The sequence below is a fragment of the Macaca mulatta genome, chromosome 6, assembly GCF_049350105.2.
Source record: "Macaca mulatta isolate MMU2019108-1 chromosome 6, T2T-MMU8v2.0, whole genome shotgun sequence".
Lineage (NCBI taxonomy): Eukaryota > Metazoa > Chordata > Mammalia > Primates > Cercopithecidae > Macaca > Macaca mulatta.
Window position 1 is genome coordinate 150,059,515 of NC_133411.1, and position 25,885 is coordinate 150,085,399.

The 25,885-nt window shown below is 41.7% G+C and overlaps 4 protein-coding genes across 9 annotated transcripts in view; all 4 read left to right on the top strand.

The window, feature by feature from the left end:
* Nucleotides 1–1,756: 1,756 nt before the first annotated feature.
* LOC699168 (protocadherin beta-14-like) lies at nt 1,757–23,601 on the top strand. Of its 2 annotated transcripts, none has more exons than XM_077937239.1 (2): nt 1,757–4,997; nt 21,890–23,601. In XM_077937239.1, the coding sequence occupies exons 1-2, from the start codon at nt 2,660–2,662 to the stop codon at nt 21,910–21,912; spliced, it is 2,361 nt and encodes a 786-aa protein (XP_077793365.1). In that variant the 5' UTR covers nt 1,757–2,659; the 3' UTR covers nt 21,913–23,601. The 2 variants fall into 2 exon arrangements, with proteins under 2 accessions (XP_077793365.1, XP_077793364.1); XM_077937238.1 differs by lacking the exon at nt 21,890–23,601 and adding an exon at nt 16,786–18,976.
* LOC701213 (protocadherin beta-18) lies at nt 10,731–15,339 on the top strand. The gene has a single exon (XM_015141073.3). The coding sequence runs from the start codon at nt 11,218–11,220 to the stop codon at nt 13,582–13,584; it is 2,367 nt and encodes a 788-aa protein (XP_014996559.3). The 5' UTR covers nt 10,731–11,217; the 3' UTR covers nt 13,585–15,339.
* LOC144341354 (protocadherin beta-13-like) lies at nt 16,984–18,976 on the top strand. Its single transcript, XM_078004532.1, has 2 exons — nt 16,984–17,406; nt 17,941–18,976. The coding sequence occupies exons 1-2, from the start codon at nt 16,984–16,986 to the stop codon at nt 18,793–18,795; spliced, it is 1,278 nt and encodes a 425-aa protein (XP_077860658.1). The 3' UTR covers nt 18,796–18,976.
* LOC701476 (protocadherin beta-15) overlaps nt 21,966–25,885 on the top strand; it is a 44,717-nt gene continuing 40,797 nt past the window's right edge. Inside the window, exon 1 of one of the 5 annotated variants that reach the window (XM_015141077.3) lies at nt 21,966–24,354. In XM_015141077.3, the coding sequence (XP_014996563.1) occupies nt 22,192–24,354 (2,163 nt within the window). In that variant the 5' untranslated portion in view covers nt 21,966–22,191. Of the gene's footprint in view, nt 24,557–25,885 lie in introns of all 5 variants that reach the window. The other 4 variants (XM_001092245.5, XM_077937244.1, XM_077937245.1 and 1 more) reach the window with 4 other exon arrangements.

Here is a 25,885-nt window from a genome sequence, read left to right on the forward strand (position 1 = left end):
TGTCACTCTTTTTCACATGACAGTACCAATGTAAAAATTATTAGGTAGGTAAGGCAGCTTTGATCCTCACAGTCCTTGCGAAACGAAATTTTCTTTCAAGTAATTTCTTCAACATTCCCTATGGCAATACAATCTGCATGGGTGTAGCTGGGTCACTGCCACATCTGGGTCACTGCCACATCTGGGTTCTAGCTCGCTTGGAAGACAGAGGCATATTCAGATGACTTTTGTTCTATAACTGGAAGAGGCAGACAGAAATTCTGCTCACAATCCATCTGTGAGAACTTAATTCACTTGGCCACACTCAAATACAGGAGAGGCTGGGATGCACAATCTACCTTCATGGCCACATACCTGGGTACAGTTCTATTACTATAGAAGCAAGGGAAAACAGATTTTGTCAGACATCTATCAGAATCCTCCACAATGACCATCTTTTTAAGTCCAATGGATAATTGTCATGCTTATTTTTCTTGACTTTTCTGAGGCATTTGCAGCTGTCGATCTTCCTCGTCTCCTTAAAATGCTATTTGCTTTTGATTTCATGGTTTTGAACTCTGAGCCTTCTTTATCTTTTCAGATATGCTTCTTGCCCTGTCTCCTCTAAATGAAGATGTTTCTCAGACTTCTGTGCCAAGCCTCTTCTATACTTATTTGACACACTTCTGCTTGGTTATCCTAGAGCATTCATGGTTTCAATCACCATATATATATATACACATATATACTGATGAATCCCAAAGTTCATATCGTCAGCCCAGGTTTATTTCCTATGCTTTGGTTATAGGCAAACACACACACACACACACACATACACACACACACCACAAACACACAAACACACATCCTACAGGCGCTTACCTCAATATCAGCATGTTCAAAACTGACACTTCATCTTTTTGCACCCCAATCATGTTTTTTTAGCATTCCCTGTCCTAGCAAATGACACCACTAGTCATCGAGTTTCCCAGTCCGGAGGTGTGATATCATCTCTGAGTCTTTCCCCTTTTTCTCCCCATGCAACCTATCAACCAACAGTTGAAAATATTTCATCTCCTCATACCTTTCTACTCATCCCTCTTCTCTGTATCCGCACTGGCATTATCCTCTTCCAGACTACCATCATCTCTTATCTGATCTCCTTGATTCTCCAGTCTTTCCCCCTGAAATTAATTCTCCATACTTCAGCCAAACTGATTTTTTAAATGCAGATGTGATCATGTTAATCAGACATTTAAAACCCATCTTTGTACTTGAATTACATTTAGGATAAATGCAAGAACGCATGATATGACCTGTATAATGATTCACATTCTCACCCTGCTTTCAACCCTAATTTCATTATTAGACCCTCCCTTTCCACAGTTTTTAAAGTCCAAGGCATACTTCACTTCTCTGTGTTCCTCAAAATGCCCATCTGAAATATTCCTCCTTCTCCTGGCTAGTTCCTTCAGATCACAATGTATTATTCATTACGTCAGGAAAGCTTTCACTGATGTCCCAAGTCCTATTTAGATCTTAATTATTTTATTTTTGACAGACACTTAACCAGCACTTACAAACCACTTGGTAAATATTAATTCACTAGATGCCTATGATAATAATCATGGGAGGCAAATATTATTATTACCCCATTTTACAGGTGAGGAAACAAAGATATCTATAACTTGCCCAAGCTTATAGTGAGTTACATAACCAGGATTCTAATATTGATAATTTGGTTCCAGATCCCATATTCCTAAGCACTAAAGTATGCAGCCCATAGGTACAAGAAGCCCTTTCTAGATATTTCTATATTACTTTTTACAAATGCATACATTACGACATACTTCATTTACTTGTCTGCCAATTTTTCTAGCTTGTGAGCTCCATAAGAGCAAGGATTATCTCTAGCTTATTTGTGCCATGTCCTTCTTTGTATTTTCAAAATATGAAAGTGAAAAAAGTAATGACATTACTATGATTGACAACAAGTATTTACAAGAGTGAAAGAGAGAATATATTTGTAATTACTCAAGAAATGACTTAAATAAAAAATTATTTCTTCAGTTCAGAATATTTTAACAGATCCTTTAGTGTCGAGCATTCAAAACAGTGATAATGCAGTGTATAGACATTTTCTGGATTCAAATTCAAACAAACCATCAGCAAAGGACGTTTTGGAGAGAACTGGGGAAAACCAAATGCAGGATAAATTACATCGAGGAATTATTGCTCAAGTTGTTGATTGTGAACGTTATGTTGCAATTATCTTTTAGAATGCCTTATCTATTAGAAATACTTAGTAAAGTATTTAAAGGTAAAAAAAAAATGTTGTCTGGGATTTGTTTTGAATGTTCCGGATGTATTTATGATTTACTTTTTCAAAGAGGAAAACTTTTTAATGAAAAAAAAAAGAAAAAGAAAAAAAAGAAAAGCATAGAGACACATGGTGGCGCTACAGGATAAGACGAAAACTGTACATAGGCTGGCACAGTGAGCTTCGCTATTCAGAACAGAAAGCATCCAACCCACTGAAAAGACAGGCATTAAAGGAGCTTTGCCTACAGAGCTGCTGGAGGATACACTGTCCAGGGGGTTCCTATTAAAAACCAGAGCTTCAGCTTCCAAAATTAGGGCTGAGCTTCAATTTTTCCACAAGAGGTTGCCTAAAGGAACCATGGAGATCAGAGGGTCACTCGATCTACGAAAAAGGCAAGTTCTAATATTCCTTGTTTTGCTGGGATTGTCTCGGGCAGATACTGAATCTGCACACTATTCTGTGGCAGAGGAAACAGAAATTGGCTCATTTGTGGCTAATCTAGCGAGGGACCTAGGGCTGGGGGTGGAGGAGCTGTCTTCACGTGAAGCCCGGGTAGTGTCTGATGATAATAAAAAGTATTTGCACCTTGATTTGCTGACTGGGGATTTGCTCCTAAATGAGAAACTAGACCGAGATGAGCTGTGTGGCTCCACCGAGCCCTGTGTGCTGCATTTTCAGGTGGTTTTGGAAAACCCTTTACAGTTTTTTCGGGTTGAGCTGCATGTCAAAGACATAAATGATCACTCCCCTACATTCCTAGACAAGGAAATACTTATTAAAATATCAGAAGGTACCACTATTGGAACTACATTCCTAATGGAGAGTGCTCAAGATTTGGATGTCGGAAGCAACAGTCTCCAAAACTACACAATTAGCCCCAATTCTCACTTCCACATTAAAATTCCAGACAGTAGTGACAGAAAGATATACCCAGAGCTGGTCCTAGATAGAGCTTTAGATTATGAACAGGAAGCTGAACTCAGATTAACACTCACAGCACTGGATGGTGGATCCCCGCCCAAGTCTGGGACAACTTTGGTTCTCATTAAGGTGTTGGACATCAATGATAATGCCCCTGAGTTTCCTCAGAGTCTCTATGAGGTGCAAGTCCCCGAGGATAGACCCATTGGCTCCTGGATTGTCACCATCTCAGCTAAGGATCTGGATGCAGGAAACTATGGGAAAATATCTTACACATTTTTCCATGCATCAGAAGATATTCGTAAAACATTTGAAATTAATCCAATATCTGGGGAAGTTAATTTGAGATCACCCCTGGATTTTGAAGTGATACAGTCCTACACTATAAATATTCAGGCAACAGATGGTGGGGGTCTTTCAGGAAAATGCACCCTTCTAGTTAAAGTTATGGATATAAACGACAATCCACCAGAAGTGACCATATCATCGATTACAAAGAGAATTCCAGAGAATGCCTCAGAGACTCTAGTAGCTCTTTTTAGTGTAGTAGACCAAGACTCTGGAGACAATGGGAGGATGATTTGCTCTATTCAAGATAACCTCCCCTTTTTCCTGAAACCGACCTTCAAGAACTTTTTCACTCTAGTTTCTGAAAAAGCACTGGACAGAGAGAGCCAAGCAGAGTACAACATCACGATCACCGTCACAGACTTGGGGACCCCCAGGCTGAAAACCGAGTACAACATAACCGTGCTGGTCTCCGACGTCAATGACAACGCTCCCGCCTTCACCAGAACCTCCTACACCCTGTTCGTCCGCGAGAACAACAGCCCCGCCCTGCACATCGGCAGCGTCAGCGCCACAGACAGAGACTCAGGCACCAACGCCCTGGTCACCTACTCGCTGCTGCCGTCCCAGGACCCGCACCTGCCCCTCGCCTCCCTGGTCTCCATCAACACAGACAGCGGCCACCTGTTCGCCCTCCGCTCGCTGGACTACGAGGCCTTGCAGGAGTTCGAGTTCCGCGTGGGCGCCACAGACCGCGGGTCCCCGGCGCTGAGCAGCGAGGCGCTGGTGCGCGTGCTGGTGCTGGATGCTAACGACAACTCGCCTTTCGTGCTGTACCCTCTGCAGAACGGCTCCGCTCCCTGCACCGAGCTGGTGCCCCGGACGGCCGAGCCGGGCTACCTGGTGACCAAGGTGGTGGCGGTGGACGGCGACTCGGGCCAGAACGCCTGGCTGTCGTACCAGCTACTCAAGGCCACGGAGCCCGGGCTGTTCGGTGTGTGGGCGCACAATGGCGAGGTGCGCACCGCCAGGCTGCTGAGCGAACGTGAGGCGGCCAGGCATAGGCTGGTGGTGCTGGTCAAGGACAATGGTGAGCCTCCGCGCTCGGCCACCGCCACGCTGCACGTGCTACTGGTGGACGGCTTCTCGCAGCCCTACCTGCCTCTCCCTGAGGCGGTCCCCGCCCAGGCCCAGGCCGACTCGCTCACCGTCTACCTGGTAGTGGCATTGGCCTCAGTGTCGTCGCTGTTCCTCTTGTCGGTGCTCCTGTTCGTGGCGGTGCGGCTGTTCAGGAGGAGCAGAGCTGCCTCGGTGGGTCGCTGCTCGGTGCCCAAGGGCCCCTTTCCAGGACATCTGGTGGACGTGAGCGGCACCGGGACCCTATCCCAGAGCTACCAGTACGAGGTGTGTCTGACAGGAGGTTACGGGACAAATGAGTTCAAATTTCTGAAGCCGATTATCCCCAATTTTCAAGTTCATGACACTGGTAAGAATATGGGGGAAATTGAGAACTTTCGAAATAGCTTTGGATTTAACATAGAATAAAACAATTTATTTTAAATTTCTAATTTTTAGTTATTTTTTGCAAGCTGATGGTACTTTTTGCATAATCTTTTGTGGATTTTTGGTTGTATTGTAGTTGCATGCATGATTATAGCTCTTGTTTTTCTCACAGTTTCTTTAAAAATCTTTATTAGTGGCTATAATGACATGGAAATGTAATCTGTGTTTTCTGGTTTTTCATTTATTTGGTCAAAATGTTATATTAATGGAGTTATTGCTATTTTTGCTGTGATAATGGTATCGTTATGTAAGACAATGTTCTCAATTATTTGGATATGCAAACTAAAGTATTAAGAGCTAATGTCATTATATATGTAACTTAAATCTAGACACCATCAAAACATAAAGTAAAAATAAAAAGTGTTGCTGAATCTGGGTCGAAAATATAGTGCATTTATCACACTATTCTCTCTGAAAATGTTCTTTAAAAAGGATAAAAAAGATGCTATCCCTCCATTTTCAGTTCTGGAGAACCTTATAAGTTTTTCAAATATTTACTTTATGATGAAACTTAAGTGGTCACATTGGAAATTATTAATTTCTTAAGTAATTTTTTCTGTAACTACTTTTGTTGATAATCCTGTTGTGGAGGAAGAGTCTTATAATGCTCTGGGCTTTGCTGTCACTCTTTAGTTTTCTTAATTTAATTTTATTTATTTATGTTTTTTGAGACAGGGTCTCATTCCATTGCCCTGGCTGGAATGCAGTGGCACTGTCATGGCTCACTGCAGCCTTGACTTCCTGGGTTCAGGTGATTCTCCTGCCTCAGACTCCTGAGTAGCTGGGACCAGTGGCACAGGCGACCATAGCCCGGCTAATTCTTTTGTAATTTTTTTGTACAGACGGAATATTGCCATGTTTTCCAGTCTGGTCTGGAACTCCTTGGCTCAAGAGATCTGCCCACCTTAGCTAGTCTTTTGTCTTTGTTTTTTGAGATAAAGTCTCACTTTGTTGCCCAGGCTAGAGTGTAGTGGCAGGACCTTGGCTCACTGCAGCCTTGACATCCTGGGCTCAAGAAATCCTCCTGCTTCAGCCTACTAAATAGCTCGAACTACAGGCACCCGCCATGACGCCCAGCTAAATTTTTGTATATGTGGTAGAGATGGAGTTTTGCCATGTGGCCCAGGCTAGTCTGGAACTCCTGAACTCAAGTGATCCACCTGCTTTGGCCTCCCAAAGTGCTAGGATTACAGGCATGAGCCATTACGCCCAGCCTAGTTTTCTTTAAATACACCCTATTTACTAGCTTAAATCTTGTATTGTTTATTTCTAAAGCAGAAAATAATTTAGGGTCTTATCCTGGGTAAAATAGCCTTCCATCAGATGAGTACAAAGCAAGAACTTCGTAAGAAATTGAAATGAAGATTCAAACTGTTAGTGAATTTGAAATATTTGAATTGGAAGAGACAAAATAAATCTAGGTAAAAAATATTCATATCATCTTAGTTTGGGTTTGGATTTCTTAACAAGGCTTTAAAGTACAAAAAAGAACAATACAAACTGATGAATATTACTGCCTCAAAATTAAATGATAGCACAGACAAACTAAAAGATGACAGTGAGAAGCCACCTGCAGTATTTTAACTGACAAGATTAATATTTACATTATTCAAATAACTCTTGCAAATCAACAACAACAAAGCCAGAGACACAATAGGATTTTTCAAGACAAAGGAAAAGGAAATTCAAAAAAAGGGAAAACAGAAAGTCTGAAAATAGCTTTAAATGAAGTTCAACCCTTTTAGTTGGTGAAACATACACTAAAATTAGTAAAGATGAGAGATTTGGGTAATATCAAGTGGAATAATAGGAAATCACATGTACAGCCTATTTAGAGACCTTTCTGATAGTATTTAGTAAAATTTAATATATATATGTACTCCACAATTCAGCAATTTTATTGGAGTGTATAAGCCAGAAAACTCTTACAGAGCTTTACAAAATGATGTATATAAGAATATTCATCTTGGGAAAATGAAGAATAGGACTCCACTTGCATATCTATCAGTAAAGCAATTGATAAAATGTGTAATATGTTAGTGAAGGATTATTATGCAGTGATCAAAAGGAGTTAGCTAGACATGTAATCACATGAATAAATCTCAAATGTTTTAAAAGAAAAAAGAGACAAAGATTTACAGTACAGTGATATACACAATATCTTATATTTATAGAAATATGCAAATATATTAATACACATTATGAAGGGAGAGAAGAGAGAATATAGGAAAGCTATTTATGTATATATAGAGGAACAAGGGGTATAGAAAGAAGTGAGAATGAATACCAATGTAAATGGCAGTTGTCTCTTCCAAGAGATTGTTTAAATTCATTATGTCATTGTAGAATTGATTTAGTATTGATCAGCTGAAGTTGTTTAAAAATACGTATTATTTCTGTTGCCTTCCAAAATAATCAGTTGCCCATAGAACATGAAAGCTAAGAGTTTACTTGTAATTTTTAGTTGCAACAATATCCCTGAGACTTCACATTTTTAACAAGGATGATAAAAATTATGTAGCACAATGATTTCACTGAAAACAATTAGCTATTAAGACATTAATACATTGTCAGGTTAGAGTTAATGTTAAAAGGAAACCCAGGGAGATAAACAAGTCCAAAATCTACTTTTTCCTAGGGAATCCTGGAAAACTTGAACCTCTGTTAATAAGCATGGACCCCTAAGAGCCAAACCCTTGGAGTGAGAGTAAACTGGAAATGCATGAGCCGTTGTGGGGAATTTCAGCCTTGAACTTGATTTTTAGCCTTTAACTTGATTTTTAGCCTTAAACTTGATTTAAGGTGATCATTGACAGGTAGTGCTCCAGGAACTGATAGAATCAAATGCAGATCTTTAATGAAATCTGACTTCTTATAGTGAATGTGAATGTGACTTCTTACAGTTTTGAATGTTTGAATGTTTATTCACTCTAAGCCTCAAATCATTCGTACAACTAGTTTTTTATGTTCTTAACATAAACAGTCGAAGATAAGTGCATACACAAGGGAACATGACACTATGAGTGACAGCCAGCAGAGAAAAGGAACATAAAAATAAACTTGTAAGCATTTCAAATATTGTAATTATCAGACACAGTCTATAATATGCTAGGTAATTTAATTGAAATAAAAGTTAAATTTGAAGGTGTACAAGGAAAAATACTGTAAAATTTGACAGATAAGAGAACAAATAGAACTCCTAGAAATGAAAAACTATAATGATCAAAATTTTAAACCAACTAGAAAATTTAATAGAAAATTAGATACAGCTAAACAAATAATTACTGAATAGAAAGATAGACAAGGATATAATTTATCCAATATGTAGGTCATGAAGTTGATAAGATGAAAAATACAGAAGAGAATATTAGAAACAGAGGACAAAGTAAAAAAGCTTAACATATATTTAACCAGAACCCAAGGAGATAAGAGAAAAATTGTATCAGAAGCAATAGTTAAAGAAATAATAATTTGAATTCTTCAAAATTGATGAAACCATCAATAAGCAGATTTAAGAGACCTAAATAAACCTAACAGGATAAATTTTAAAAGATATTCATATCTAGAAACATTATATTGAAAGCTCAGAAAACCAAAGAAAGAGAGAAATCTTTTTTTCAAAAGCCATGGGAAGAGGACATTGAACCCTCAAACACATGACAGACTGACAGCTATGCTCCATGTTTCTCAACAGTAGCAATGGAAAATAATAGAAAGGTATCTTTAGTGTACTGAAGGAAGTTAGCAAACCTTTCTACCTAAATGATCTTTGCATGTAAGAGCCATTAAATGAGAGTATGAAATCAACTTGGTATCAGTTTAATTTTAAATTATTCCAGATGATAAGAAAGAAGTAGTGTAAAGGCATTTCATCTCTTAAATGTGACTTCTTTTAATTTTCTTCTTTGCCCATCCCTTGCAACAATTCTGAGTCCAAGAGTTTGACCTACTTCTGTTTCTAGCCTTCTTCATCTCTAATGACACTCACTTCTACTCTAACCTAGTCACCTATAATCATGGCCTCTCTCTGGAGATGGTAGTCTCTGAAAACTACGTCATGTCTGAAGTCACAAATTCAAATATACTTCTTTTAATCTGCAATGTATTATCTTTCTTGAAGAGATTTAATCACCATTTATGCCAATAAATCCCAAATGTGACTCTATAGCCCAAATGTCTTTCCTCAACTACATTTATGTAATAGAAGCTAATTTATATAACTATCTATATGGATGCTCAAACTCAACAGTTTTAAGTTAAAATTGTTCCCTTCCTCAAAACTAAATATACCTTCTCCAGTTCCATATCTGTTCCTCTTTCTTCTGCTCTTTCTGTGTTTATTAGTTAATAGAACCAACAGTCACTCAGTTGCCTAAGCCTGAAGACAAAGTACATTTACCTTCATGCCTTTCTAACCCACTCCTTCTATGTTTATCACCATATACCCTATTGTTTTATCATTCTAATACAACCCCTTCACTGCATTTCTAGTTGAGGCCAATGTTTTCTCTTACTTGTATTATTGCAACCATTTGTAATCAATCTCTCACCTTTAATCTTATTCCTCTCTAATTTATTCTCAACTCTGAAACAGGATAATGTTTTTAAAAAGTAGAAACATAATCATGTCACTTTTCTGTTTTAATTATAATCCCTTTAATAACCCTACATTTCTACTGACGTAAAGTCCAAATTCCTTGACATAGTTACAAAATATTTTCTTATCTTTCCAATTTCAACTCTTACCATTTCTCTCCTCTTGATCTATGCCTTAGCCATATTGATTTTATTTTATTTCTTCCAAATATTTCTCTTTATTTGGATTTGCACAATCTTGTTTTTAGTTTTCCTGAAAAATTTTACCCCATAACCAATTTTTGTTTAAAGTACTCCTACTGATTTTTAATGTATCACTTTAGAATATACTTTCTCCAGAAAAATTTGTCTTGTATTTCCAAATTCTGGTTAGATAACCATCATCTATGCCCTTGTAGTAGCATGAACTTTCTTTATCATGACATTCATTGTGTTCTATTTAAAATATATGGTCATTTTTCTGTCTCCCTCTTGCGTGGCAGAAACTATGTCTGTTTACCATTCTATCTCAAACACTTATGACCATTCCTTGCACAAAGTATATTCTCAATAACTATCTGCTAAACTAATTAATTAATAGATAGATAGACATACTTAGAATTGTGCCTATGGAAAGCCTGGGTCTGCAAATGATGAAATTCAGTTTCACAACTAAACTGAGGTCTAATTTGTTCACATTTAAAAAAATGTTTAACTGGACTTGCTCTTACATTAAAAACCAGAAATGTTTTACTTTACTCACTACTTTTGAGCATTTATTTTCTACTCCTGCCAGCTAAGTCTCCTACTGAGTATCCCTAAATAAATGGTACCATTTATGCAGCTCAAAATGTCCAACCTTTCCAAAGCAACTGTTTTCGTATACCAGGTTCATTTTCAAGTAGATGATCTCATTCCTCTTTTCTGACTAGTTGTGGAGACAGCTAAGACCTCTAATTCTCATTTCCAATTTTCCTAAAAATCTCTTGCCTACTAAGTCAATTACATGTGAGAGTATTCTTCACTATCTTTAGTTGTTTAATATATTGTCTTCACAGAGAGATCATAACTCGTTTGAGGCAGGGGCTACATCTTAAATATGCTTCTTACATCTATACCACAGCTGTAGCAGATTGTGGCTGATGATGGAAAGGTAATAGCATCACATATCACAAAAATGCAACTCGGAAAATAGGCATATAGGAGGAGAATATAATTTAAATTTATTGACAAACACTCAAGAAAAACTAATATTTTGTCTGAAACATATTGGAATTTATCTAAAACCTGAAAGTCTGCAGAGTCGCATGGTGGCGCTGCAGGATAAGATGGTGAATTTTTTGTAACAGCAGATGCTCTGGTTTCCCTTAACCATGGGAACTGAAAGCGCTGGGAAACCAGAAGAAAAGAGGCTTTCAAAAGGTAGGGCACCATCAACACCTTCGCGACAGGATTACGAGTTTCTAGATTCCCAAAGGTCCAGGCTGACAGGTGAGAGGAGCAACTTTAACAGCTGCTAGAGACTGAGTTGAAACGTTTTCGCCAGAAAGACGTTTGGCTAAGAAGCCATGGAGCCGGAAAAGGGAAGAGCTCAGCGGACAAGGCAAGTGCTGCTTTTCTTTGTTTTCCTGGGAGGGTCTTTGGTGTGTTCTGAGACCTGGAGCTATTCCACAGCAGAGGAAATGGAGGTCGGCACATTTATAGCCAACGTGGTGAAAGACATGGGTTTGGATGTGGAAGACCTGGTTGCACGGGGCGCCAGAGTCATCTTTGACGACTATAAACCTTATTTGCGATTGGATCCACAAAATGGCGACTTGCTCTTAAACGAGCAGCTGGACCGGGAGGCACTTTGTGATCTCACAGAGCCTTGTATATTGCATTTCCAGGTGTTATTTGAAAATCCGTTGCAATTTTTTCGGGCTGAGCTTTTGGTCAAAGACATAAATGATCACACTCCCACGTTCCTAAATAATCATATACTTCTAAAAGTCTCCGAAGGTACTACTCTAGGAACTGTATTCCAAATAGATAGTGCTCAGGACTTGGATGTGGGAAAGAATGGTGTTCAAAACTATACAATAAGTCCCAATCCCTATTTCCACCTTAAATTACGACACAGTGATGAGGGCAGAAAATATCCAGAATTGGTACTGGACCAATCCCTGGATCGAGAAAAGGAGTCTGAGCTTAGTTTAACGCTAACAGCCGTGGATGGCGGGTCTCCGCCCAGGTCTGGGACTACACTGATTAACGTTGTGGTCCTGGACGTCAATGACAATGCCCCTGAATTTGAGAAGCCAGTCTATGAAGTTCATGTACCTGAGAGCAGCCCTCTGGACTCCTTGATCATCAAAGTGTCTGCTACAGATTTAGATGCAGGAATAAATGGAGAACTGTCTTATTCATTTTCCCATGTCTCCAGAGATGTACGGAAAACATTTGAAATCCATCCAATTGCTGGCGAAGTCTATTTAAAAGCACCTCTAGATTTCGAGATTATTCAATCTTACATCATAAACATTCAGGCCATTGACAGTGGGAGCCTTTCTGGAAAATCAAACATTTTAGTTCGGGTTGTAGATGTGAATGACAACCCGCCAGAAATAGCCATGACATCTCTTACCAGCCCCATACCGGAAAACTCTTCACCTGAGATGGTGGTCGCTGTCTTCAGCATACGAGACCAAGACTCTGGAGACAATGGGAGAATGGTTTGCTCAATTCAGGACAACCTCCCCTTTGTCTTGAAGCCTACCTTCAAGAATTTTTACTCTCTGGTAACAGAGCACCCACTGGACAGAGAGATCAGAAATGAATATAACATTACCATCACCGTGACCGACTTGGGGACACCCAGGCTGAAAACCGAGCACAACATAACTGTGCTGGTCTCCGACGTCAATGACAACGCCCCCGCCTTCACCCAAACCTCCTACACTCTGTTCGTCCGCGAGAACAACAGCCCCGCCCTGCACATCGGCAGCGTCAGCGCCACAGACAGAGACTCAGGCACCAACGCCCTGGTCACCTACTCGCTGCTACCGTCCCAGGACCCTCACCTACCCCTCCCCTCCCTGGTCTCCATCAATGCAGACAGTGGCCACCTGTTCGCCCTCAGGTCGCTGGACTACGAGGCCCTGCAGGAGTTCGAGTTCCGCGTGGGCGCCACAGACCGCGGCTCCCCGGCGCTGAGCAGCGAGGCGCTGGTGCGCGTGCTGGTGCTGGATGCCAACGACAACTCGCCCTTCGTGCTGTACCCGCTGCAGAACGGCTCCGCGCCCTGCACAGAGCTGGTGCCCCGGGCGGCCCAGCCGGGCTACCTGGTGACCAAGGTGGTGGCAGTGGACGGCGACTCGGGTCAGAACGCCTGGCTGTCCTACCAGTTGCTCAAGGTCACGGAGCCCGGGCTGTTCGGTGTGTGGGCGCACAATGGCGAGGTGCGCACCGCCAGGCCGCTGAGCGAGCGCGACGGGGCCAAGCACAGGCTGGTGGTGCTGGTCAAGGACAATGGCGAGCCTCCGCGCTCGGCCACCACCACGCTGCACGTGTTCCTGGTGGACGGCTTCTCCCAGCCCTACCTGCCTCTCCCAGAGGCGGCCCCGGCCCAGGCCCAGGCCGACTCGCTCACCATCTACCTGGTGGTGGCGTTGGCCTCGGTGTCGTCGCTCTTCCTCTTGTCGGTGCTCCTGTTCGTAGCGGTGCGGCTGTGCAGGAGGAGCAGGGCGGCCTCGGTGGGCCGCTGCTCGGTGCCCGAGGGCCCCTTTCCAGGACATCTGGTGGACGTGAGCGGCACCGGGACCCTATCCCAGAGCTACCAGTACGAGGTGTGTCTGACAGGAGGCTCCGGGACAAATGAGTTCAAGTTCCTGAAGCCGATAATTCCCAATCTGCTGCCCCGGGACAGCGAAATGGAGAAAGCCCCACCTTTCTGAATGGCATGGAATTCAATTAGGGATCTGATTATGATGCAGAACTTTTAGAATGAGTCTATTTCTTTGAAATCTTTTTGTTATTTAGAGTTTTTCATTTTGGGTAACTGCATTTTATTCAAGAGTTTTCAGAAGTTACAAGAATTTAAGACTATTTTTTGTTGTTTTAATCGTGAAAAAATTGAAAGCTGGAATTTACTTAGTCATTGTTTTGAAATACAACCTCAAATAATATGTTCACATACACATTATTTTCCCTTCAAGTTTAATTGCACACTGGGCTCATTCCTATTTTCTGAGTGTTCTGACTGTGGATCCTCTAACCAAAGCAGTTTTTATATGATTGAGAATATTATTATAGAAGTAAATGCATGATATTAACAAAAACATAATTGCTTGTTATCTGGTTAGGTTGGTTTCTAAGATGTTATCTAATTTAGGTTTCTTTTTTTCATTCTACTTTTTTTCATTCTACTTTTTTCATTCTACTTTTCTGGCAAACATTGCAGAGAATTTTTCCTCTACTGAGGGTTTTTTTTTTTTTTTTCATAATTATGTGTGAACCATATATATGCTAGTAGATGTTGTTTTATTTAAATATATTCAAAACCTTGTTTGGATTAAGATGTATATATCCAGCTCATGCTCCTTTCTTGTCTGAGAACTTCTCTATACTACCCAAGACAGGCGATCACTAGTGTGATGCTTATTCCATTGCAGGCCTTCTTTTCTTACACCTCCCCCCCCCATATATTTTTTAAGGAGTGGGGTCTTGCCATGTCACATGGGCTAGTCTTGAACTCCTGGGCTCTAGTAATCCTACCACATCAGCTTCCCAAAGTGTTGGGATTATAGACAAGAGCCCTGATCACTTTTTATTGGTCCTGTGATAGATTCCTAATTTAAGCTGGAATAGCTACATTCTCCAAACCCCTAAATTTGTGATTGAGATATAGTTCATCTACTTTTTCCTCTTGAATAAATGTTGAACGTGTGCTGAGGTAGCCATGTTTATAAGTTTCTAGATAGAGAGAAAAAGAGGGAGAGAAAATGGAAGGAAAGTAAAAGCGAAAAGGAATAAGAGTGGAGAAGGCAGAAGCCTAGAAAACAGTAGAGACTAAAATAGCTACTTAGTTCTAGACCTGTCCACCTAAGTTCAGTTCCTCCTAAGTCCCCAATGTTTAATTGCCCTTGGGTTCTACAGTAAGACTCCATTGCTAATAGTAAAATTCCTTTGTTTAACCTATCTTGAAGTGGGATTTCTTGAAATCAGAAGAGACTTGAAAGGTTTGTACAACCTTGAGTACTCAATTAGACTATCTACCTTGAAACCCTGGTCTTTTATTGCATGCTTCTAATGTTAACTTAATGAATGAAATACAGGATGTACAAGCCTAGAGATAACAAATATATACTAGAGGCTTATGTAATAAAATTTAAATTTGTAAATAATTTATGAGGTCTTTCAACAGAAAAATGCTACAAAGGGCTTCATGAAATGTCTCATTAACTTAACTTTCCCTCCATTATTTTATATGTCCCAGGATTACTTTTAAATAATACTTTTAGTTTAAATAATGATAATAACACTAGAATTGTTAAGTTTTAGGTTTCTGTACCTTTTCTCAGGATCATCATACCTTCCTTAGCAGACTCTTTCTTTTAAAAATTGCTTGTTAAGCTCAGCGTGAACAAAATTATTTTTGTCATGTAATGTAAAATCTTCTTGCTCCATAAATAATCCCAATTTATGGATAATATGGATTGACTCATGATTTCAGTTATAGTAATAAACATTTAATTAATATACCCTATTGCTAGAAAACCTCATGAAAAAATTTAAGTTTCTGCCAAGCCTAGGAGCTAAGATCTTAGAAAGGAGAAACTTTAACCAAGAGAAGAAAGATGGGAATGAAAAACTAACTTTGATCCATTAGGTTACTGACATAGGTACAAGCTTCTATCCCATTAATATTAAAAAATGCATAGACATTCAGGACGCATTTTCTTGGACACATAATAGTGAATTTGGATCCATGACCAATATATTTCTATAAGGAAAATTGTCCATCAGATTTTGACTGTGACTGGCATGTTCTCATATTTTGAAAGTTTAATCAAATTTGTTTGTATAGAAGAAAACATTCTAAAGTAGAATGTTGATTTGAGCTATTTATACCTTAAGAGAAACCAGTATAAACCACAATTCTTACACTTGGCTCATCCTTAGTTTTCTCAGTTAGCTAGGTAATTAGAATACCAGAACACATAATAGTGTATATTATTTAAACATTGTGAGTAGAACATTGGTTAAAGTTGGCAGAGTTGGGAAGACCCCCAAGTCTCCTCCCCGAAAATGTTTTCTCTTTCCTTAGAAGTAAGAATTTCAGTTCCATGCTAGGGTTTCAGGATTCCAATGAATCCACAAGAGATATATGATTGCTTACTAAAAATGAGTTGAGATCTTCTCCAGTTGGGAATATGCTTAACCTGCTATTTCAGGTGAACTTAACATATTTTCTTCTGCATTTTACTTTTTACTTTAACTTCAGCCTTTATATCCATGATCTTAGCTGTCTCCCTCTTAAAGGTTTCAGTGACTCTCAGCTTCAACATGTGTGTATCTCATTATTAACAATAGATGGTGATGCTCTTTACAAATTATTTTAGATACCGTAACAATTCAACATAGCAAGCTCACAGTCCTTAGACAATATTCACAAATAAGTTATCCACAACTCCTTAAGCTACCTATTGAGTTTGCATAATAAACCAGCTTTAGCTAGTATATCACTTAAGTTCATACCCCTGAAGTATTAGAATGAATCTCTTCATCTACTGGGCTAGCAGTCATTAGACCCATCAAAGAGAAGAGGCTTTCTTAACAGAAAATTGCGTTGTGGCAAGGATTGATTCCCAGAGCAGACTGCCTACTGACCCAACATAGGCATCCAGACCCTGAATGCTGTTGGTGTTGGAGAAATGGAGCTGAAAAGGAGCATTTTCCTAGAATAAGGCAAGTGCTGCTTCTCTTTGTTATGCTGTCTCAGACTTGCGCGGAGCGGAATGTTTATACTGTAGCAAAAGAAACAGAACGCGGTTCTTTTGTGGCCAATGTAGCAAAGGACCTAGGGCTAGAAGTAAGAGAAATATCCCGGCAGAGGGCTCGGGTCATTTTTAACAGTAACAAAAAAATATTTTCAGCTGAACCTTCAGACTGGAGACCTGCAAGTAAATGAGAAACTGAATGAGGAAGAATTGTGTGACCTCACTGAGCCTTGTGTGCTGCAATTCCAAGTGTTACTGGAAGAACCTTTGGAGGTATATAGGTTTAAACTTTTGGTCAGTGACATAAACGACAATTCCCCTGTATTCCCAGAAGTAGAAATTATTTTGAAAATCATGGAAAATACTCCTCCAGGAACTGTGTTTCCTCTGAAAAACACACAAGATTTGGATGTGGGCATCAATAACACTCAAAACTACACCATCAACCCCAACTCCCATGTCCACGTTCTCACCCAAAATGGCAGTGAAGGCAGAAAATACCCAGAGCTGGTTCTAGACAAAGCCCTGGATCCGGAGGAGCAGGCTGAGTTCGGGTTAACTCTCATGGCAGTAAATGGCGAGGCTTCTCCCAGAACTGGAACTGCTCTGGTCCTCCTTGAAACCTTGGACATCAATGGCAATGTGCTTGAGTGTGTGCTGTCACTCTATCAGGTGCAGATATCAGAAAACAGCCCCCTGGAATCCCTTGTTGCCACTGTTTCCGCTAGAGATTTAGACATGGGAATTAATGGTGAAATATTCTACTCACTTTTTATGGTGATGAAGAGATTTCTAAGACATTTGCACTTAATGAACGAACGGGAGAAATTAAAATGATCAGAAAATTAGATTTTGAAAAAATTGTGTCATATGAGGTGGATATTAAAGCCTGTGATGGGGCAGGTCTTTATGGAAAATGCGCCATCATAATACAGGTGGTAGATATCAACGATAACGCTCCAGAACTGACCATGGCTTCATTTACAAGCCCCATCCGCGAAAATTCTCCCGAGATGTGGTAGCTCTTTTCAGCATTCCAGACCGAGATTCTGGGGAAAATGGAAGAATAGTTTGCGTAATTCAAAATGATGTTCCGTTCATGCTGAAACCTTCCGTTGAGAATTTCTACTGGCTGTTAACAGAAGGACTACTGGACAGAGAGTTTAGAGCCGAGTACAACTCACCATCACAGCCTTGGACTAGGGAACGCCTAGGCTGAAAACCGAGTACAACATAACTGTGCTGGTCTCCTACGTCAATGACAACGCTCCCGCCTTCACCCAAACCTCCTACATCCTGTTCGTCAGCTAGAACAACAGCCCCGCCCTGCACATTGGCAGCGTCACCGCCACAGGCACCAACACCCAGGTCACACACTCGCTGCTGCCGCCACCGAACCCGCACCTGCCCCTTGCCTCCCTAGTCTCCATCAACACAGAAAACGGCCACCTGTTTGCCCTCCGGTCGCTGGACTACGAGTCTCTGCAGGGGTTCGAGTTCCGCGTGGGCGCCACAGACCGCGGCTTCCTGGCGCTGAGCAGCGAGGCGCTGGTGCGCGTGCTGGTGCTGGACGCCAACGACAACTTGCCCTTCGTGCTGTACCCGCTGCAGAACGGCTCCGCGCCCTGCACAGAGCTGGTGCCCCGGGCGGCCGAGCCGGGCTACCTGGTGACCCAGGTGGTGGCGGTGGATGGCGACTCGGGCCAGAACGCCTGGCTGTCGTACCAGCTACTCAAGGCCACGGAGCCCGGGCTGTTCGATGTGTGGGCACACAATGGCAAGGTGCACACCGCCAGGCTGCTGAGCGAGAGCGACGTGGCCAAGCACAGGCTGGTGGTCCTGGTCAAGGACAAGGGCGAGCCTCCGCGCTCGGCCACCGCCACGCTGCACGCGCTCCTGGTGGATGACTTCTCCCAGTCCTACCTGGCGCTCCCAGAGGCGGCCCCAGCCCAGGCCCAGGGCGACTTGCTCACCGTCCAGCTGGTGATGGCGTTGGCCTTGGTGTGGTCGCTCTTCCTCTCTCAGTGCTCCTGTTCGTGGCGGTGCGGCAGTGTAGGAGGAGCAGGGTGGCCTCGGTGGGTCGCTGCTCGGTGCTCGAGGACCCCTTTCCAGGCATCTGGTGGACATGAGCAGCACCAGGACTCTATCCCAGAGGTACCAGTATGAAGTGTGTCTGACTGGAAGCTCCCCAACAAATGAGTTCAAATTCCTGAAGTCTGTTATCCCTAAGCATCCGGGCGCTCTGAATGACGGTAGGATAAGTCCAACTTTGTAAATGGTTTTGGATTCAATTAAGAATCTGTATATTTTTCAGAGCATTAAGGATAAAGGTTAGTTCTTTATCAATATATTAAGTCTCTGTTATGTTTTTTGTTCTATATAGATTTTCTAAGATTTTGCTGCTTTCATTTTCCTAGTTAAGATTAGACATTTTCTTTGATTATTTGTTCATACTTAGTCTCCTTTTATCATGTCCATTTTGATGAATACAACTTTCAAGTTTACTCACTAATGAAAAGTCATATTTGTTCAATTTATCAACTTTTCAAAATCACAGGCTGTTGATTTGAAGATTCCAGCCCCATTCTGTTTCATTAAAGAAAGCTTTTCTAAACTTTTGATGCTTAGAAGACAAGAACGATGATATAGTGATTATTAGTACATACTCTGTTTAATCTGTCTTATGCTTACCTGTCTTGAATTTTTAAATGGAGAAGTGTCTGCAAAAATTGGTTTTATTTCACAATAGCATGATGTGGGAAAGACTACATTTTTTCCCAAACTTAAAGACTTTTCTGCTCTTTTAATAACCTCTATTATATAACATATATAAGCATTAGTATTATTATTATTGAGACAGAGTTTCACTCTTGTCGCCCAGGCTGGAGTGCAATGGCGCAATCTCGCTCACTGCAACCTCGCTTCCCCGGTTCAAGTGATTCTCCTGCCTCAGCCTCCCAAGTAGCTGGGATTACAAGCCCCTTGTTTTAGTAGAGATGGGATTTCACCATGTTGGCCAAACTCAAAGTGGCTCCTGGAGTTTGGCTGGTCTCAAACTCCTGACCTCAAGTGATACACTCGTCTCTGCCTCCCAAAGTGTGGGATTACAGGCATGAGCCACCTCGCCCCGCCATATGAGCATTATTTAATGATTATTAGATTATCTCAAGATTTAAAAAATCATAGCTCCCTTTTGTAGTGTCTATCTAGCCCACCTGATCTTTTTCTGGAAACTTCTCCCTGTCTTTAGCAGAAGTGTAATGTTGCAGCCACATTTATTTTATATGACCCAACTCCCTCTGTGATTTCAAACACAAAAATAAGATGATCTTAGCTGGCCTAATCTGATTCTCTCTATTTAAAAAAAAAATGGCTTTAGAAACCAGATACAATATAGTCTCTTTGTTAGGAACATAACCAGAAAGTGGTGTCATATCTGGCTAAACATCTGAAAAGAAATACAGGACATCAATCTACTGAGAGACAAGAAAAAAGAAGATATCAAAAGAATGACCTTGTTGTAGATTTTCCTGTTTTATATTTTCCAGTCCCTCCCAAGTCTGCTTTTCCCTTGGGTTTTTGGAGACAAATATGTGCTCTTTAATAAATTTCCTCTAATTAAGAGACCTAAGTGAGGTTTTTGTTGTCAAAAGCATATTAGATATTCTTGCATTGTTGGTAAGTCAGACCTTTCTTACTATTAAGTTTTCATTGTGGCTTTTCATATTAATATGACAACATTTGGGATCAAGGAGGTTGTAAAATATTAGTAGTCTGTAAGGGGCATGCACTAGGTTTTCTAGAATATATAATTTTGAAAAAAACTGAAGGATCTTTCCAATGGTACAGTCTTTGAAATGTTTAATAGAAAGTCCTAGAAAATTTTATTATATGAGTGTTTTGAATATCATAAGTGTCATAATAACATTACTGTAAAAAAAACCTTGACAATGAAAAATGTGTGTCTAAAAGAGACATAATCATTATATTTAGGGTCATGATAATCTTGTTATGGTGTTTCTTTCTATTATATAATATATCCCTTGCTTATGGGTAGCTAGGTTATTTTGCCACTTAATGAAATGACATTTTAGGCCATTCTGAGTTACTTCTCGTTACTATTTAAAGGGCATAGGAAATACCTACCTTATGAACATGCTGTCTTTGTTTATCCATCTTATATAATGGACTTGAATCCCAGCAGAAGAGGGGACTTCTACAGTAGGAGGAGAACTTGTCAGCATTTTTTAATTAATTGTGATTCATTGATGTATCTATTTAACAAATATTTATTGAGCACCTATCGTGTGCCGGGGATTATTTTAGATATTGGCGATGCAGCAGTGAACAAAATGAAGTTCTAACACGTGAGATTGAAACAGAAAGGAAACAATGAAATGAGTACATCTATACTACGTCTGATGATAATAAATCTGAGAGAGACAAGGCAGGGCCAGGTACAGCAACTCGTGCCTATAACCTCAGCACTTTGGGAGGCTGTGGCGGGAGGATTTCTTGAGCTCAGAAATTTGAGACCAGCCTGGGCAACATAGCAAGACCTCATCTTCACAAATAATTAAAACATTAGCCAGGCATGGTGATGCGCAACTGTGGTCCCAGCTACAGTTGCTGAGGTGGGAGGATCGCTTGAGCCTGGGCAGCTGAGGCTGCAACGAGCAGTGATTGTGCCACTGCATTCACTACTGGGCAATAGAGCAAGACCCCATCTCAAAAAAAAAAAAAGAAAAAGAAAAAGAAAAAAAAAGAAAAAGCAAAGTAAGAGATATAGGAAGTGCCTTCATATGTTTTTTTCCACAGTTTAAAATTTTCATAAAATCGTAACTCTCTGACTTTATGTAGAAAGGCTATCACCCTGGAATGAACATGTAGCTTTTTCTTGATGTAATTCAACCAATGGGAGCACAATTCTGGTACACAGGCTGTCTAGAACTTGAAAGAAATCAAAGAATTCATTTTGTTTTGATGAGAAAATGTTAAGAAATCACGTGGCTATGGGTTATTATTATTATAAGATGACTGATCCCTATTATGTCTTCTTTCACTTCTCAATTTCCCTCAGAGCACCCCACCCAGACTACAGGCTCTGGACGGTGGGGACCATGTCTGGGTTGTTTACTGATGCGTATCATAATTTGGCACATAGAGACCAAAAATACCCCTTTGAATGAAGAAATTAATAATTATAATTGCGTGATATTGTGATTACATCATTTTCTCCCATTTTCCAAACTCCTAATAGAATGGAGAATAGATCAATTGTAGCAATTCGTTTCGAAGTAAAGACAACGCATGGTGGCGCTGCAGGCTAAGGCTTCAAAAAAAGGAAACGAAGCCCATGAAATGCTACGAGCTACTTCAGACCTCTTCCAGCCTAAGGGGGAAGTCCGTTAGCAGAGCACGGACCAGTGTCTCCGGAGAATGCTATTCTCCTACATTTCCGGACAGGTTATCAACGGGCAGATCGATCACTGCCTCTGTCCCATCGCTCCCTGAAGTAGCACTGACTCCGATTCCTTGAAAGGGAGGTGTGCAGAAGTAAAGATGGAGCCTACAGGGGAGCGCTTTCCTGAACAAAGGCAAGTCCTGATTCTTCTTCTTTTACTGGAAGTGGCTCTGGCAGGCTGGGAACCCCGTCGCTATTCTGTGATGGAGGAAGCAGAGAGAGGTTCTTTTGTGGCTAACCTGGCCAATGACCTAGGGCTGGGAGTGGGGGAGCTAGCTGAGCGGGGAGCCCGGGTAGTTTCTGAGGATAATGAACAAGGCTTGCAGCTTGATCTGCAGACCGGGCAGTTGATATTAAATGAGAAGCTGGACCGGGAGAAGCTGTGTGGCCCCACCGAGCCCTGTATAATGCATTTCCAAGTGTTACTGAAAAAACCTTTGGAAATATTTCGAGCTGAACTACTAGTGAGAGACATAAATGATCATTCTCCTGAGTTTCCTGAAAGAGAAATGACCCTGAAAATCCCAGAAACTAGCTCCCTTGGGACTGTGTTTCCTCTGAAAAAAGCTCGGGACTTGGACGTGGGCAGCAACAACGTTCAAAACTACAATATTTCTCCCAATTCTCATTTCCATGTTTCCACTCGCACCCAAGGGGATGGCAGGAAATACCCAGAGCTGGTGCTGGACACAGAACTGGATCGCGAGGAGCAGGCCGAGCTCAGATTAACCTTGACAGCGGTGGACGGTGGCTCTCCACCCCGATCTGGCACTGTCCAGATCCTCATCTTGGTCTTGGACGTCAATGACAATGCCCCGGAGTTTGCACAGGCGCTCTACGAGGTGCAGGTCTCAGAGAACAGCCCAATAGGCTCCCTAGTTGTCAAGGTCTCTGCTAGGGATTTAGACACTGGGCCGAATGGAGAGATATCATACTCCATTTCTTACAGCTCTCAGGAGATAAACGAACCTTTTGAGCTAAGCAGCCTTTCAGGAGAAATTCGACTAATTAAAAAACTAGATTTTGAGACAATATCCTCATATGATCTAGATATAGAGGCATCTGATGGCGGGGGACTTTCTGGAAAATGCTCTGTCTCTGTTAAGGTGCTAGATGTTAACGATAACTTCCCGGAACTAAGTATTTCATCACTTACCAGCCCTATTCCCGAGAATTCTCCAGAGACAGAAGTGGCCCTGTTTAGGATTCGAGACCGAGACTCTGGGGAAAATGGAAAAATGATTTGCTCAATTCAGGATGGTGTTCCTTTTAAGCTAAAACCGACTGTTGAGAATTTCTACAGGCTGGTAACAGAAGGGGCGCTGGACAGAGAGAACAGAGCCCAGTACAACATCACCATCACCATCACAGACTTGGGGACCCCAAGGCTGAAAACCGAGCACTGCATAACCGTGCTGGTCTCCGACGTCAATGACAACGCCCCCGCCTTCACCCAAACCTCCTACACCCTGTTCGTCCGCGAGAACAACAGCCCCGCCCTGCACATCGGCAGCGTCAGCGCCACAGACAGAGACTCAGGCACCAACGCCCAGGTCACCTACTCGCTGCTGCCGCCCCAGGACCCGCACCTGCCCCTCGCCTCCCTGGTCTCCATCAACACAGACAACGGCCACCTGTTCGCCCTCCGATCGCTGGACTACGAGACCCTGCAGGAGTTCGAGTTCCGCGTGGGCGCCACAGACCGCGGGTCCCCAGAGCTGAGCAGCGAGGCGCTGGTGCGCGTGCTGGTGCTGGACGCCAACGACAACTCGCCCTTCGTGCTGTACCCGCTGCAGAACGGCTCCGCGCCCTGCACCGAGCTGGTGCCCCGGGCGGCCGAGCCAGGCTACCTGGTGACCAAGGTGGTGGCGGTGGACGGCGACTCGGGCCAGAACGCCTGGCTGTCGTACCAGCTGCTCAAGGCCACGGAGCCCGGGCTGTTCCGCGTGTGGGCGCACAATGGCGAGGTGCGCACCGCCAGGCTGCTGAGCGAGCGCGACGCGGCCAAGCACAGGCTGGCGGTGCTGGTCAAGGACAATGGCGAGCCTCCGCTCTCGGCCACCACCACGCTGCACTTGCTACTAGTGGACGGCTTCTCCCAGCCCTACCTGCCTCTCCCAGAGGCGGCCCCGGCCCAGGCCCAGGCCGACTCGCTTACCGTCTACCTGGTGGTGGCGTTGGCCTCGGTGTCTTCGCTCTTCCTCTTGTCGGTGCTCCTGTTCGTGGCGGTGCGGCTGTGCAGGAGGAGCAGGGCGGCCTCGGTAGGTCGCTGTTCGGTGCCCAAGGGCCCCTTTCCAGGGCATCTGGTGGACGTGAGCGGCACCGGGACCCTATCCCAGAGCTACCAGTACGAGGTGTGTCTGACAGGAGGCTCTGAAAGTAATGATTTCAAGTTCTTGAAGCCTATATTACCCAATATTCTGAGCCAGGACTCTAGGAGGAAATCAGAATTTCTAGAATAATGTAGGTATTTGAAGCTTTCCTATCGTCTGTTAATTTTGTCTTCCTCACTTTTCACCTTAGTTTTTTTTAACCCTTTAGTAATCTTTAATTCTACTTTTTTTTAAAATTTCTACTATTGTCTTTAGTAATGTTACTTATTTCCTTGGCCTGGTTGTTAGATAATTAGTTTTCAAATTATTGTATTATTATAAATATTTTATATCAGGAAATTTCATATTTCTGAATAAATTAATAGTATTCATTCCCAAAGGGTAATATGAAAGTTAACCCCACCTAATAAACATAACTCTAATTTTGAAAGTACCTGTCACACTATATGACACTACATAAGAATATGATTTTTGAAGTTATATTTTAAAGTTTTTTTATAGTTTTTCTTATTTACACAGCTATGAGTTTTTGATAAAAGCTCAGGGTGTAATCATTTCATATTTATCCACGTGTAATTTATTCCAAGCTTCATATTTGGAGTTTTGTTTTTTCCAATAGGGAGCAACATGGATAATTTTAAGCTACTGTTTTCAAGATCACACTTATAAGCATCAGACTTTCATTCTAAAACACATATGTCATCTCATAAAAATATATCTGCATAATGTATTCTTTCTCATGTAAATTAACATAGAAAAGACTGATGGGTTCTTTCTTATTTCTATCTAACGTTATGATCCTATCGGGGGGCTAGACAGGCTTTCTAATACCCAGATTTCCTGTGTTTAAGGTGTTCCTATAAGGCCAATAGACACTAGGACCAACTAATTCATGTCCTGCAATTTCCTCTTGCCACAGCAGGAAAATCTTAATTGAGTCCCAAATTCTGGGCTTAGAGGAGCTTCCGATGGTACAGAATGCCAGCATCTACTTGTCTTTGGATGGTGGCATTATTCTGATTCATAAGGAATTTGAAAGAAATTACATTGTAGAACTAATATTAGTTAACCAAACAAAATTTATTAAAGGATATGTTAGTGAAGGAGTTAAATTATTTGAGGAAAAACTTCTGCTCTCTTGTCAGGACTTTTCTGTCTCCAGGAGCTTCTCAACTTTGCAGATACTCTAGAATCGTATTGCATGCAAAATAATGACTGCCAAGATGTTCCTGCCCTAATCCCCAGAACCTATGAATATGTTATATTGTAAAGAAATTAAGGTTCAAACGGAATTAAGGTTGCCAATCAGCTAAACTTAAAATAGGGAGACTGTCTTAGATAATCTGGGTGGGTCTATTTCAATCAGTGGAAAGGCCATAAAAGCAGAGTTGAGTCTTCCCTAAGATGAAAAAGAAATTTCATTTAAGGACAGCAGCTTCAGCTTATGCCCCAGAGTTCC